General features: G+C 46.5%; 1 protein-coding gene across 1 annotated transcript in view; it reads right to left on the bottom strand.

Moving 5' to 3' along the window:
- The window catches only part of VPS52 (VPS52 subunit of GARP complex), a 64,554-nt gene that overhangs the window by 14,957 nt on the left and 34,597 nt on the right, over positions 1-15,000 (bottom strand). Inside the window, exons 12-20 of the mRNA XM_085855694.1 lie at positions 13,869-13,889; positions 10,696-10,796; positions 10,263-10,395; positions 10,092-10,149; positions 7,713-7,843; positions 7,415-7,570; positions 6,844-6,962; positions 6,535-6,658; positions 4,979-5,074 (exon numbers count right to left, since the gene is read on the bottom strand). Of these exons, the coding sequence (XP_085711820.1) occupies positions 4,979-5,074; positions 6,535-6,658; positions 6,844-6,962; positions 7,415-7,570; positions 7,713-7,843; positions 10,092-10,149; positions 10,263-10,395; positions 10,696-10,796; positions 13,869-13,889 (939 nt within the window). The remainder of the gene's footprint in view (positions 1-4,978; positions 5,075-6,534; positions 6,659-6,843; positions 6,963-7,414; positions 7,571-7,712; positions 7,844-10,091; positions 10,150-10,262; positions 10,396-10,695; positions 10,797-13,868; positions 13,890-15,000) is intronic.

Here is a 15,000-nt window from a genome sequence, read left to right as displayed (position 1 = left end):
TGCGTGAGTGAACGGCCGAGTGTGAGAGGGACAGAGTGTGTGAGCGAGCGGTACGAAAGGGAGATGACGGTGGGCATGTGCGAACATGCAGCCGCGTCTCCCGGGGTAAGTGTGATGGAATGGAGAGTAAGCGTCGTAACACGCAGGAGTATGTGCGTGGAACGGAGACGATGACTACGACAGAGGGACAAAGGCCGAATAGCGGCCGTAGCTATAACGGGGACTGCGCCGGGTTCACCCAGCAGCGAGCGCGAGGTCCATGCTGTGCAACGCACGAGGCCGCCACGTGCTTGCTTGCGGGAGTGAAACCCGGTCCGGAAACGCCAGCGGTAAATGTTGCCGATCCCGCGGACGGACAAAGTTTAGGCAGGTAGACGGATTTGGACCGGACGGGTTCTCCACGCGGGCGTGTGTGTTGAGCTCCAACGGGCAGAGCACATGTGTGGAACCCCTCGAGACGTGGGGCTTGTGGTTTTTTTATGCGCCGGGTGACGCCATGGCTGCGTGTATGGTTGGAATCCGGCAGGAGGGTGAATCCCTGCCGGATGGTACCATCCAAGAGGGACGAGGGACGCGAACAGCTGCCATGACGTCATGCTAAAGGTGCGCGGCTGTGAATTGCCGTGCTGGTGTGCAGGTTGTGAGTTGCTGCGCTGGTGCTGCATGATGGGAAATTTTTTTTTAGAAAGCCTCGCTTTCGGGTGAACAGGATTTCTGGGCAAGGGGTGGAAGACCCCCTTCCTGGGTACAGGATACCACTAGTTCGGAGGAAGGGTTAGCTTAGTTAGACCGGCTCCATGGGGCAGGGGTAAGTCCTCATGGGGCCCGTGGAATGGATTAGTTCGAGGGATTGTAGTCAGATTGAGGTTGGAAAAATGATTTTTGATTTTGAGGACAGTGACAAATTGTGAATGTGTAGTGGGGACGTAGCTTAGCTACGTAGGTTAAATGGAACGTGCTGTATTTTAAGGGACGACATGGGAGCACGATTTAGTTAGGGGATGTAGTAAGCAGAAGGATGGCAGAGTTCAGCTGTGTGTGTGTTGAAGAGTTGGTGAGTTGTGTGGAGACATGTTGAGTGAGTGAGGCCAGCGGGTCTGTGTGTATGGAGCGAATGTGGAATGCATGGTGCAATGAGGGATTGGGGCGAGGAGTGACTACCGCCCAAGGGACCCGTCAGTGTAGAGTGAGTTAGCTGGGTTAGTTAAATTGACAAAATGGAGGTCGTTTTGCTGTTGGTGGGAGTGTAGGCTCGAAACCCGTTTGGAGGGTGCAGGAGCCCTGTTGACGGGCTGGGAGCGTGGCTGCGAAAGGTGAGTATCGCTGAGTGGGTACCCCAGGCACTGGGCTAGTCGGCCGTGGTAGGGCTGGGATAGCGTAGTGGGCACTCTCTCTCTCACTCTCTCACTCTCTCTCTTTTCACACCGTCGTTTGTCCAAAAGGTCCAAGGCTCATCTGGATCAAGGGCTCCGCAGGGATCAACAGGCCGGCAGGAACAGGCTCACAGGATCAAAAGGCTCGGCAGGAACAACAACAACCCCCCTCTTCGCAGATCCACCCCTTTTTATAGCGCGGGACTCCGCCCCGTTCTTTGCTCCACCCCCCTTCGAGGCGCTTCAAGAAAGGTCTCGAAGAGGGGCGTTCCTCCTCTCTGGCCGCGTCACACCGCGCATCCACCAATCGGGCGCCAGCTGCCCCACCCCGCTTCTTTGCTCCACGCCCTCTGAGGCGCTTCAAGAAAGGTCTCGAAGAGGGGCGTTCCTCCTCTCTGGCTGCGTCACACCGCGCATCCACCAATCGGGCGCCAGCTGCCCCACCCCGCTTCGGTCACACTCCTCGGAGAAACAAGCGGGAAAAATCCACGCGCCATCATTGTGCCTTCTTCTTTCCCTCCTTGTGTTCGACGGTTTCCAACGTGGAAACCGTCGTAGTGTGGATCGTGGAGGATGGCTTTCCTCAGCGGGGGTAGTGGCGAAGATGGTGGTGGTTGTTGTGAGGGTAATTGTAGCGCGGTTGGCGTTGTGGCGAAGTTGGTGGTGGTTGTTGTTTACAGGGAGGTTTGTCGTTTAAAATAATAATAGAAAAGAAAAACGGCTATCTCAAAGGATCGCAGCCCGAATGAATCACATAAATTCCCTCTTGACAACGGATTTGGGCAAACTACACATGTACTTAAGAGATATCTCACCTACGAGACCTGAATGGTGGTTTGCGAATTTCCACAGCCGTAACACTACCCCCTCCCCTTTTTACAGACTCGTCCCGAGTCGTAAAATTTTCGTGTGCCATCACGTGTAGTTCTCCCCTAGTACGTTTTACCTTAGGATCCCTGAGTGCGACATTCAAGGTATTCGTGTCCCCAAAATAAATAACCTGAGGGCTGAGTAACTAACTAAACAAACCCACTCACTCAAACGACTTAAATAAAATTGCCGGCGCTAGACAGACATGCCGGTGGCGCACTCATATTTACAGTACATCTTAACTTACAAATTTTACACTAAACCATGGCCCAGGATCAATGGACTCTGCAGGAAAAAGAAGAAGTCAACAGTCAACGGTGAACCGGCGCACGTGCCGCCACTGCAGGCCCGTGTTGTAGCTGCCAACAGGACAGTCCTTGCGGCTTGCCGACGATCCTGGCGCACATGGCAATGAACATGGGGGGGCAAAGCAAAATTGAGCGGGGCTGGTGAACAGGGGCAGTGGGCATGGCATGGCAAAGGCAGCAGGCAAACAAAGCCTGCAGAACCAGGCCGTTGCAGGCAAACACAGCCGGCAGACGAACTGGCCGGCACAGGCCTTGAAGCACAGCAGCTGCAGACGATCCAGCCGGTCCAGGCCTCGCAGCAAAACGACAGCTGCCGAGGAAGTTGGCCGGCACAGGCCTTGAAGCAACACAACCAGCAGATGAAGCTGGCCAGCCTTTGCCTTTCAGTGGAGGTTGGTGGAGCGAGTGCGGTGGTGCTGCCCACTCAGAAGGCGGGCTCGGACCTACCCTACGGTCTCCCTCCCAACCTATCGCCTTTGCCTGTCACTGTCTATACCCACTCCCTTAATTTGTAAAAACCAATTTAGCCCCAATTAACTTTTTTTCTCTCTTCCCCACTATAAATCGTCCCCTAACCCCCTTTACTGTCCTTGTTCGGCTAACCTATCGTCTACTAGCCTACTCCCAACCCCTACGTTCCCTTCCCGGAGGGGAATGAGGGAGAGCTAGAGTCATGCGTCGAGGTCCAATTCAAGCCTTAGGATGGCCTCCCCAGACTTCAGCGATCTATAACACAAAGTGGGTCCAGCGGCCCACAACGAGAGCGAAGGGATGGATGGTGCGGAGGGGGTACATTTCCTAATCTACCCTAACCATTAACCTTTAAACTACCCCGGGGCTTTCAAAAAACACCTCTCGTTTAAGCTATCGGTTCTAACAACCCAGATTCCCGTCGCCCGTGTTGGTGTCCTCACAATTTCGGGCCTCGCCCCCCAATTTTCTTCCCGTGCCCTCACACGGTTTCATGGCTGGGACGTGTGGCTCCCTTGGCAGGCACGACTCTCTGCCGATTCTCCAGCTATGACACCCCTGGGCACTACACTGCCTCCGAGCCTACCAGCTCCCTAAACACCGGGGAGTGCCCTCCCTGGCGACTCCCCTGAAAATCTCACGTGGCAGGCTGGCTTCCCGGGCCCCTTTCCGAGGGTCACCTGTGCTCACAACACTGCCCATGCGGCTAACGGCGCCCCGGCCCCCGCATCATGCGGGCGCACCTGTGCCCACTACGCTATCCCAGCCCCCCATGGGGGCAATTGGCACAGTTGTGGTGGGGTTAAACCCCGACCCATGACTAGCTCCCGGCGTTGTTCCGAGAGGGTCACGACAGAATTGTCCGTCCGGTGGGCGACGTGGTCGCGATTCGAGTGACACGGCCGTCAGCACGCCGGCGGGAACAAATTCGCAACAATATATTGCATGGCATTTCAAAAATGTATTGGGCCTGACATGATCTCGTGGATCAGGCATTGCGTAGCGGAGGTATACGCTCTACCGAGTGCCCTTCTGGTTCATTAAGAAACTAACACTAAACATATTCAGTCATCAAAATCTCTTCAAAGCAAGGCTAACTATCCAATCCAATCCATTGGGACCATACTCTGTACAGAGCGTTGGTGCTGCCAATGCAGTCTCCTTGGCTATGGAGCACAATTGCTGGATGGGTCACCACCCCAACACAGGATATTCGAATGGCTCGATCATCCCAGCAAGCTGATACTCATTTTGCTGACCTCGGAAGGATGACAGGTTGAGTCAACTCCACCTGGTAATTCAACGGCTGAGTGGGATTTGAACTCAGGACCCTCGGATCCCATGCCCGCCACCCTAAACATGAAGCCAACACCAGACACAAGGCTAATTGGTGCAATGTAAAAGGTAGTGCACCTTGATGATGTTGGGCTTTGTCACCCCACTTGGACCGAACGTGGAAAATAAGGAACAGTATGCGACCCGGTGGCCATGAGTGCTGCAATGCACGTGTACACGGTGTACGTCATAACCAAACTGTGCATGCCCACGACGGAAAACAAACCCAAACCCTATTTCAATTAAAGGTTTCTTCAATTAATATTTTTTGACCATTGTCAACAAGTCATTAAGCTCAAGTCGCAAGTTGAATTTGAAATCCATTTGTACAAGTCTTGAGTCAATTCACAATATGTTGCGACTCGGGTCACCAACTTTACGTAGCACTGAAACATCGTACCAGAATCATGAAAATTCGCATCCAGTGGCGAGAAGAACTTATGTACAGAATGTGCTTTGTCTCATTTGAATATCTTTACCTGTTTTGGAGAATGCAAATAGGAGGCATGACTTTTCAACATGACCTCGTGTATTGGGATGGGATATGAGAAGCAAAAGGGGTGTCAATGGCAGGAATTATAAAAACTGAAAAAAAAAGTAAATTAGAGCAACAATCAATACCTGCAACTGTCCGAGCAGGTTGTGGACTCGGTCCTTCGGGAAAGTCTGGTTGATGCTTACAATTGCAGATGAGAACTCCGCATACCTCCTTGTAATCTGCACAAAAATACCTCGTAAATACAAAATTTTACTGCACTCACCACAGCAAGCCTGTGGGAATATGCAATGTATTATAATAGACGACAACTGTGTTGCAGTGGCCCAAATATATATATATATATATATATATATATATATATATATATATATATATATATATATATATATATATATATATATATATATATATATATATATACATACATATACCATTGATCCCTCCCATGCTCCTCGAGCCAAAGTAGCTGCATAACGCAACCCAAGAAGACTTACACAAGGTAAGTGCTAAACGCTGTTTCGAACCCTTCCCAGAGTTCCTCAACAACGATAAAGACGTTCACACACAGCGCGCGCGCACACACACACATACACACACACACACACACACACACACACACACACACACACACACACACACACACACACACACACGACAATCCCAATGCTATACACTCCCCTTAGCTACCGGACCGGTTTCATCACTTATTGGCGAATCATCACCGACAGCGTAGACAGGTGAGAGATGTGGTCGGTCTTTCTTTATTTACATATTGAATACTTTTGACGTTTGCACGTGGTACATGATTGAGAGCCTCAGTGGTATGCATTGCTGTCTACGCTATCGCTGATGATTCACCAATAAGTGATGAAACCGGTCTGGTAGCTGAGGGGAGTTCCTCGCATTGGGATTGTCGTGTGTGTGCTATGTGTGAACGTCTTTATCATTGTTGAGGAACTCTGGGAAGGGTTCGAAACAGCGCTTCACTTACCTTGTGCAAGTTTTCGTGGGTTGCTTTATGCAGCTACTTTGGCTGGAGTAACATGGGAGGGGTTAATTATATATATATATATATATATATATAATCCTAGCCACCTGGGCGTATTCGATTAGGTGAGAACCGATTGGCTTTTCCCTCCATTCACAGGTGAAAGATGTGGTTGGGTCTTGTGTGTAATATATATATATATATATATATATATATATATATATATATATATATATAATTACACGAAGAAAGTTCAACAGTGGATCCCATTTCAAAACACATCTGTTTCTACTCAAAGTAATGCCAATTGTCACTCCTGGGCTGACATCATGGAGGAATGGTTGATAGAACATAATTTTGACCTAAACACCTTCCTTGGTTATCATTGTGTGATGGGGCGTTCATGATGATTCTGTCATTCAGACAAAGGGCTAGGCCAATTCAGACCATCCAGGCTGTCACACTATTAAGGCCCTGCTTGTTTTTTTTTTGTTTTTTTTTGTTTGTTTTGTCCAGATGACAGGGTGTATCTCGACAAATTATTGTTGATCATAAATGTAACATATCTGCCATTACAAAATACTTTCCTGATCTGCCACAACAAAAACTCGACATTTCTACCTCTTCATTGCATGACCAACGGTGTGCACAACAAGCGAGTGCATCAGTTTCAGTGTTCTTGTAACGTACGTAGTGTGGGTGTGTGTCGATGGAGCCCAGTTTTTGTGGCTCTGTGGTATGGATGCTCTCTATGTTTAGTTGCAGTATGTATGCAAATCGTGGCCAGAGGAGCTGCAGCAAATGATCCCAGTATCTGCATTGAGAAAATGTGGAGGAACATTTAGGTGCTGGACACAATGACATGCAAACAAAAATCAAGAGACAAATCTGAAAAAAAATACCATTTTGGAGGACAATGCAGAGCATAGAAAGTTGTAAATGCAAGAGCACCTGGATGGTTGTTGAATGCTAGCAGCGCAAGCTTGCTGACCTATGTACCTGTCCAGTGCTGGCACACTTCGCCGAGCCATGATGGTCTGGAAGCGCAGGATGATGTGAATGCAGAGGAAGATGGCAATGCTATCATAACAACCAGCCACATAAGTCTCCATATGCTTCTGTACAGAACCAAAAACAAAAACAGAACCACTGGACCTGCAGCTTATCTGGGCCATGGCCTAATATTGTAACCCAAATTTGATAGCAAACTGACTGGTGAATCTGGAGAATAAGATTTTTGAAGAAATTTACTAAGTCAGCCATTTTGACCTACTTAAAGTCACGTGACCTGCACAAGCCCTGTTACCTACCAGTCAGGAGCAGAACATTGCTGCCAAATTTCAGCTAGATTAGCTCAGCGGTTTGGTCGGAGAAGTCGAAATAGGAGACGCACGGACAGAGCGCAATCACAAAACCTTTTCTGCTATTTCAATTCCAGATAAGCTAAAAAACATATTTACCACAGTCAACGATGTCGTGTAAAGTAATGACGAAAGCACTACTTGTTTAGTTAAGCATCTTTTCAAAAGGAAGGAAGGATAGGATAATGAAGATATGAAGAGAAGCTCACAATAAACATGTTAAGAGATCTGCCCAGCACCGAGTTGAAAAGATCCAAAGCAGGGTTCCCAGAGACCATGAAGAAATCACACAGAAAGAGGAACTCTCGGCAGCAGTTATCCACCAGGGCATAGTGCTGGCTCCGGAAGAGGCTCTCGAAAGAGTGCTGAAAAAAATATTACAAATGACAGCAGTCAATAGTTTTAATACATCCCAATCAAAGCAATGGCCATGTTGTGCACAACAGGAACACACAATTATACAATCTGCTACATATGACGTTTTGAGGAGGAAGCCCTGGAACCCACCTTTGTGTCACTCTTTTGGGCAGCATGAGGCACGATGATCGGCGCCTCAAGATCAGCAGTGATGACTGCACCACGGTTCCCTAGAGTGAAAATTGTGTTCCGGTTCTTGAGCGATGGCATTGAGAAGAAGCGTATGGCAATTAAGGCCAACTCTCACTGGCGGCAAATTGTGAATCTCCACTTTTACTACATTTCCCTCCTACAGGGTGGGGACTTGTATTGTTTTTCCTATTCTCTTCCATGATAGCAATGTCACCTAAGAAGGTTCTTTCTTTCCTTCTCTTTCGAACAATTATAATCGATCACCATTCCTTCAATTCTGAGCCAATCCTCTTCAAATTTCACATGGAGGTATACAACCTAGGCCCAACAGCACTCAGACCCCAAACAAGCATGGAGGTACTGTGATCCAATACACCCAGGCCCCAAATTTGGCAGGGAGGTACTATCATGTAATACCCCAACCACTTTTTATTCCTATAATTTATGCCCCCATTACAATTTGAGAGATCAAAGGTGAAACTCGACAAAACACATTTTACCTTGCAGGTCATTCCCTTGTATTTGAGTCAATAGAGGGGAATTGTGAAAAAAAAAGTGGTTTCAAACCTCCCATACACGGAATAAGAGAAATATTTTCGATCAAATTCGTTTTCAAGATTAGGCAGAGGTCAAATGTAAAAATCTATTACAAAATTAAGGTTTTTGGTTTGCCATGCAGCTGTATTTCAACCAATCGAGACAACAAGAGGCAAAATTATATTTTACGACAGCCCCGACAGACTAAAGCAGGAAAGCATTGGTAGGATGTCTTCCTTTTGATTTTACAACGGTCAAAGTGAATGGAAAAGAAGAAGGGGGGGGAGGGGGAGAATTAATTGCATTCACTTGTATATATCCACATTTGTAGTTATACTTAGCTTATCTGCAATTTACATTCCACATAAGGTATTATCATTGTGCACTGTCCGTCCATCCGTCCCCTCTGGCCAAACCGCTGGGCCGATCGGCCTGAAATTTGGCAGCAACGTTCCTCTCATGCCTGGCAACAGGAACCACAAAGCCCGTTCCGGTCACATGACTTGAAATAGGTCAAAATGGCCGACTTAGTCAATTTGGGTGAAAATCTTCTTCAGACACACTTGTCAGAATGCTACCAAATTTGGGTTACAACATTAAGACAGGATCCTGATGTTAAATTGTGGAGGCCATGCTGATCACATGACAGGAAATGTGTCAAAATGGCGGTCACGCAAATTCCTTCCAAAATCTTCTTCTCGAGACCCACCAGTCAGAATGCTACCACATCTGGGTTGCAACATTAGGCTCGGGTAGGGATGTTAATTATATTGCGCAAGTCACGCAAATCACCTGACCGGAAGTGTCAAAATGGCCGACTTGGTCAACTTTGGGGAAAATGACATTAATTCCTTTAAAAATCTCCTTTTCCACACCCACCAGACAGAATGCTACCAAATCTGGGTTACAACATTAGGCCAGGGCCCAGATCAGCTACAGGTCCAGTGATCCCTTTTTTTTTTAAATTCCAAATCTATTCTGGTCTTGCAACATCAGATCTTTCAATAATCCATTCCACTCCAACTCAGATTGGTCAAATATGCTCATCATCCAACCCACTTCCTTATTTGTCTGTGCAACCCCAGGTTGACAAATCACCTGCATTCGTTCATCCCCAATTAATCTGGTCTATGGAACCATTCTTTCACCAATTTATGTCAAATCCTGTTTACCTCTGAGATTTATCATTCCTCTGTCAGTCCTTCCATTTGGTGTTAAACACGTGGTGGCACCTTGTTCTCTGAAGGATGCTCCCTCCTTTCCTTCACTCATTTCAAGTGGCACCACGGCCATCTCTGCTCGCGAGAAGGCCGAATGCCAAAGTCCCCAACCCCTCACTTGCTGTACGCATCCTACCCAGTTGCACACAACTCTTTCTAAACTCCGTCTTTTTCACCCGAAAAGGTAGAGAAAGTTCATTCAACCCTAGACTCTAACTCTGCTACTGGACTGGATGGCATCACCTCACGTGGCCTAAAATCTTGCTCTGCTGCTCTTGCACATCCCCTCTCATTTGCTTGACAATCTGCCAACATCACTGCATTACATAAACAAGGTACAAAGACCGATCCCCTTAATGACAGATGTATCAGCTTACGTCCAATCATCATCAACATGTGATCATCCACTTTGTCAAATGAAATTAACCTCAACAATGTTCTTGTAGAGTCAGAGAAGAAAAATGTAAAAGTAGATATTCTTATTTTTCATTTTGCTTTTGACCATGAAATGCAAGAACAACAACAAATCATTAGTAATTTCAAAAATTTGCTCATTTCACATGAAAAACACAAAGGATATCTTTTTTAGCTGTATCTTCCACTCCCATCAAATCATCCTTGTTTGCAACGTCTTCAAACTGCAACAGACAGAGGCAGAATATTTTCACTTTTTTTTTTTTTACTTTGTAAGCTGCAAGGTGCTCGCAAGCACTCACACTGGCAGGCATTAGCTCACAAGAACCACAACCACCTGAAGTTTCATGAGGCGGATGGTGTAGGACTTAAAGTAGCTACAATAAATTTTGCTCATCGTTTCCACGTACTCGTCTCGAACCTCCTTGGCCACTTGCCTCTCGTTCGTCAGTAGGAACTCAAAGAAAAACCTTTGTGTGTGATGGAAACGTAAACACATGAAAATGTATCTCGTTTGTGAAAACAGTTCAATGGAAAACATATCAGGGAACATCAAATCTAGAATTACTGGCAATAAACATCATCACTCAGTCATTTTCATCCCTGCCCACCTTCAAACAAAAACAAGTTTACATCAAGAACGGAATTAATTTCCATTTAGGACAGCATGCGCTGGGTATGCATGCGTGCATGAATTAATAAATAAACAAACAACGACATTGAAACTTGTGAATAACTGAACATGAGGGAGAGTAACCCTGGTATCCAACCTGAACTTGAGCAAGGTATTTTGTGCAACCTGGTAGTTTGTCATTGGCTTCCGAAAAGAATAGATCTTTTGTAGCACGAACTCTCGAATCTTTGATATCGCCTGTTCGGAACACAGGAGGTGGTGAGCAAGACTGACAATTTGTTCACAAAGCGGTGAAGGATACAAGGTGATGGAGATAAAATATTTCCATTTTCAGAGATCAACAGGTAAGATTGATCAACGTCCTGCAGTTAAAAATGTTCAATTTCATTTCCTAATATTTGTATTTAGCACTATTGCAAATTCATATCAATGCACTACTTTGTCAATTATGGATTCCCCTATTAATTATAACATCAATGACACCGAAACAACTTCCACAATGCACTGTTGCTCTGTGGTACCACCAGGTGGGGGGAGGAAGGGAGGGGAGGGTGTGAGGGTGGTGGCTGACTTGAGGAAAAGCTTTCCTTGGTCGATGACCATTGGGTTTTTCATTGTCAAGCACATACACATCAACATACATTTAACAATTTTCAAGTTATACAGTGTTTGTACAAACTAATGGATCCTTCCATAAAGATCCTCACAATGAGCGAAACACTCTCACAGGCTTGGCAGGTCTCAGAAAGGCATGTTATTGCCAATCAATAATAAAAAGTAGTTATTTTTTTAATCTGCGATACATGGCTGTGGAGAGCATCATTTGCTGGGGGTGCAGCTGTGTCGCCGATACAGTGCCTCCTGTAGCTTAGAGCAGGAATTTGGCCATGGTGCTGGCAATAGCTCGCCTACGCTTCATGAAGGACACCGTGGGATATTTAACCTCCAACACCTAATATAAAGTGAGGAATGATATGGGAAAGAGGTGTACAACAGGTTGGAAGAAGATACAACAGGGAAGAGTATGGTTTATGAGCTGCCTCGTGACAGGGATGAGGATAGTAATGACATGAAAGGGGGGGGTGAGGGGTGAAGGCAGTGATAAAGGATGGGAGCAGGAGGCTTGTGACAGATTGGGGGGGGGGCAGTATTAAAGGTGTGGGAAGAATATTTTGGAAGCTGTTGCACCAGGGGGAGAAAGCAACGGCAGGCTGGAGCTATCGTGTTATGTAGAGGGGAAAGAGGAGTTGCAAGTGCATATGGCATTGAAGAGGAGGAAGAAGGGAAGAGTGCCATGCATTGATGAGGCGTGTACAGAGAAGATAATCACAGTGGGAGAAGTTGGAGTCAGGTGGACAAAGAGGCTGTTGAATGTATGTCTGATAGAGGGTTCAGTTCCGGTGGCGTGGAGGACAGGGTTAATTGTGCCGATATGGAAGGGGATGGTCGATGTTCAAGATCCGTTGAAGTACAGGGGCATTACGCTCCTAAGTCATGTCATGAAGGTGCTGGAGAAGATTCTGGTGGGAGGATAAGGAAGAGCGTGGAGATGGAGATCAGAGAAGAGCAGCAGGGGTTTAGAAAAGGTAGGGGGATGATGGATGGGGTGTTCATGCTGAGATAGCTGGTGGAGAAGAGATTGGAGGTGCAAGGTGAAATGGCATTGGGATTTGTAGACCTAGAGAAGGCCTACAACACTGTCCTGAGAAAAATGGTGATGGTGACACTGAGATGGATAGGAGTGCCAGAAGGGATGTACAAGAGAATGAAGGGAAGAGTTTTGGTTGGTCCTGGTATGTCTGAGGAGTTCAGCGTGAACATCAGTTTGAGACGGGGAAGTGCTCTCAGCCCGCTAATTTTTATCATGGTGGTGGAGCTGGTAAGCAGGAACGTAAACATGAGGTGTATTCTGGGGAGGATGTGGATGATCTGGCAGTTGTGGTGGAGAGTAGGCGGTAGATGCAAGAAGTACTGGGGGAGTGGAAGGAGGCATATGAGAAACATGGGCTGAAGATGAGTATGGAGAAGACCAAGACGATGTGGGTCAGGTAGCAGAAAAAAATAAATGAACATCAGGTTAGAAGGGAAGGAGATCAGACAGGGAATTAGGTTTGAGTATCTGGGAGGAAGAGTGACCGGGGATGCAAGTCCGAGGTAGCGGTGCGGATGAGGATTCAGGTGGGTGGGGATGCGTGGAGGGAGTAAGACAGACAAAGATTTCAAAGAAATTGAAAAGGAAGGTTCTGATGTTGTGTGTAATGCCGGCCTACCTTTACGGTCTGGAAACTGTGGCACCGACAGAGAGACAACAACAGAGGCCACGTTTGTGAGAACAACTGGGTCAGGAGGATTGCAAGAGTGAAGAGGGTGGATAGGAGGATGGATTAACTGAAGGAGAAGATTGGTGTGCAGATGAGCTTGACAGGGAGATTGGTGAAATGCCGGCTGAGGTCGGTTGGGCACATGGTGTGGATGGGGAAAGAGAGAATGGCTAAGAGAGTGGATGGGTTGAGGGAGCAAGGCAGGAGGAAAAAAGAGGTAAACCACAGTTGAGATGGGAATATTGTGTGAGGAGGGACATCAGCGAGGTGGGGAGTGGTTGGAGAGTGGAGAGAGTTGGCTGAGGACAGAAGTAAGTGGAGGAGTATCATGGCTGAGGCAGGGCAGAAGCTTGGTGCCATTGGACCTCACCCCTTATAAAGGGAAGTGGAGGAGGAGAAACTAATGCTGGTAGGCAGGATGCCCATTTTAGCTTCTATCCAAGGGACAGCACACACAATGCTGCCTCGACCTAAGAAACACCACGATGACAGCTTATAGCTGGATGGAGATTTGAACAAAGGCGAGACAGCTCAGAGGTGAGTGTGCACACCTCTTGGCATTCCTGCCAGCCCAAATAAAAGGTTGATAAAAGTATGTGCAGTGAAGTGGGAAATTAAATGGGGCTGACATTTTGAGCTTAGCTCTTCATCAGAGCAAAAGGGGGAAATATTTGTTGGGGGAAAGGTTTACTGTCATGGCCAAAAATATTGGCACCCTCGCACTTTTTTCAAATAACTCACAATTTTCTCGAAAACCAAGTTGAAATTGACAAAAGTATTTGATCTCCACAATTCTATATTTCACTGTTTATATTACAGAACCTTTGTTTTTGATTCAGAGCTTCATAAATCCTTTTAAATCAGAAAATAAAAATAAATGGCATTGAGAAAAAAATTGACACCCTGGACTTAATATTTGGTATCACAACCATTGGACAAAATAACTGCAGTCAAGCACTTCCTATAGCCATGAATGAGCTTCCTACACCTCCACTGGTAGTTTGTCCCACTCTTCTTGTACAAACTGCTCCAGTTCTCCAAGATTTGAAGGGTGCCTTCTCTCAACTGCTGTTTTCAGATCTCCCCACAGGTGTTCAATGTGGTTTAGATCTGGACTCATTGTTGGCCACTTCAAAACAGTCCAGCCTTTTGTCTTGAACCACTCCTGGGTGCTTTTTGAAGTGTGTTTAGGGTCATTGTCCTGCTGCAAGACCCATGATCTTCGACGGAGACCCAGCTTTCTGACACTAGTTTGAACATTATGCTCCAAAAATGCCTCCTTGGTAATCTCCTGATTTCATGTAAAGGCACCCAGTGTCAGAGGCAGTACAGCAACCCTAAAACATCACTGAACCTCCTCCATGTTTGACTGTGGGGAAGGTGTTATTTTCTTTGAAAGCTTCATTTTATTTTCTGTAAACAAAGAGATGATGTGCTTTCCTAAAAAAGCTCTAGTTTGGTCTCATCTGTCCACTGAACATTCTCGCAGAAGTATTTTGGTTTGTTCAGGTGCGTTTTATCAAACGCCAGTCAGGCTTTCTTATGTCTCTCTCAACAGTGGGGTCCTCCTGGGTCTCCTACCATAGAACCCTCTTTCATTGTGTTGGCGACGGATGGTGTGAGTTGAAACCATCATACCTTGTGTCTGAAGGTCAGCTTGAATCTGTTTGGCAGTTGATGGAGGTGCTTTCTCCACCATTCGAACAATCCTTCACTGCAATCTTCGATCAAGTCTTCTCTTGCGGCCACGCCCAGGGAGGTTGGCTACAGTGCCATGGGCCTAAAACTTGCTGATAACATTGCGTATGGTGGACGCAGGAACATCAAGGTCTCTGGAGATGGACTTGTCGACATGAAATTGCCCATGCTTGGCTGCAATCTTGTGTCTGATTTCCTCAGACAATTCTCTGGTTTTCTTCCTTTTCTCCTTGCTCATTGTGATACACACACTGACACAAAACACCAGAATGACTCCTTTTCTCCATTCAAACTGGTTGAACAAGTGATTTTTATATTGCAGGCACCTGCAACTCACCACAGGTGAGTTCAATTCCAAAGTAAAGGAGAATCACCTGCTTGAAATTTAATTATTTCTAACAACTTCTAAAAGGTGCCAATAA

Source organism: Eptatretus burgeri, chromosome 14 (genome assembly GCF_056783735.1).
Source record: "Eptatretus burgeri isolate ZD-2024b chromosome 14, Ebu_testis_v1, whole genome shotgun sequence".
NCBI lineage: Eukaryota > Metazoa > Chordata > Myxini > Myxiniformes > Myxinidae > Eptatretus > Eptatretus burgeri.
This window is presented reverse-complemented; position numbering and strand designations above follow the sequence as displayed.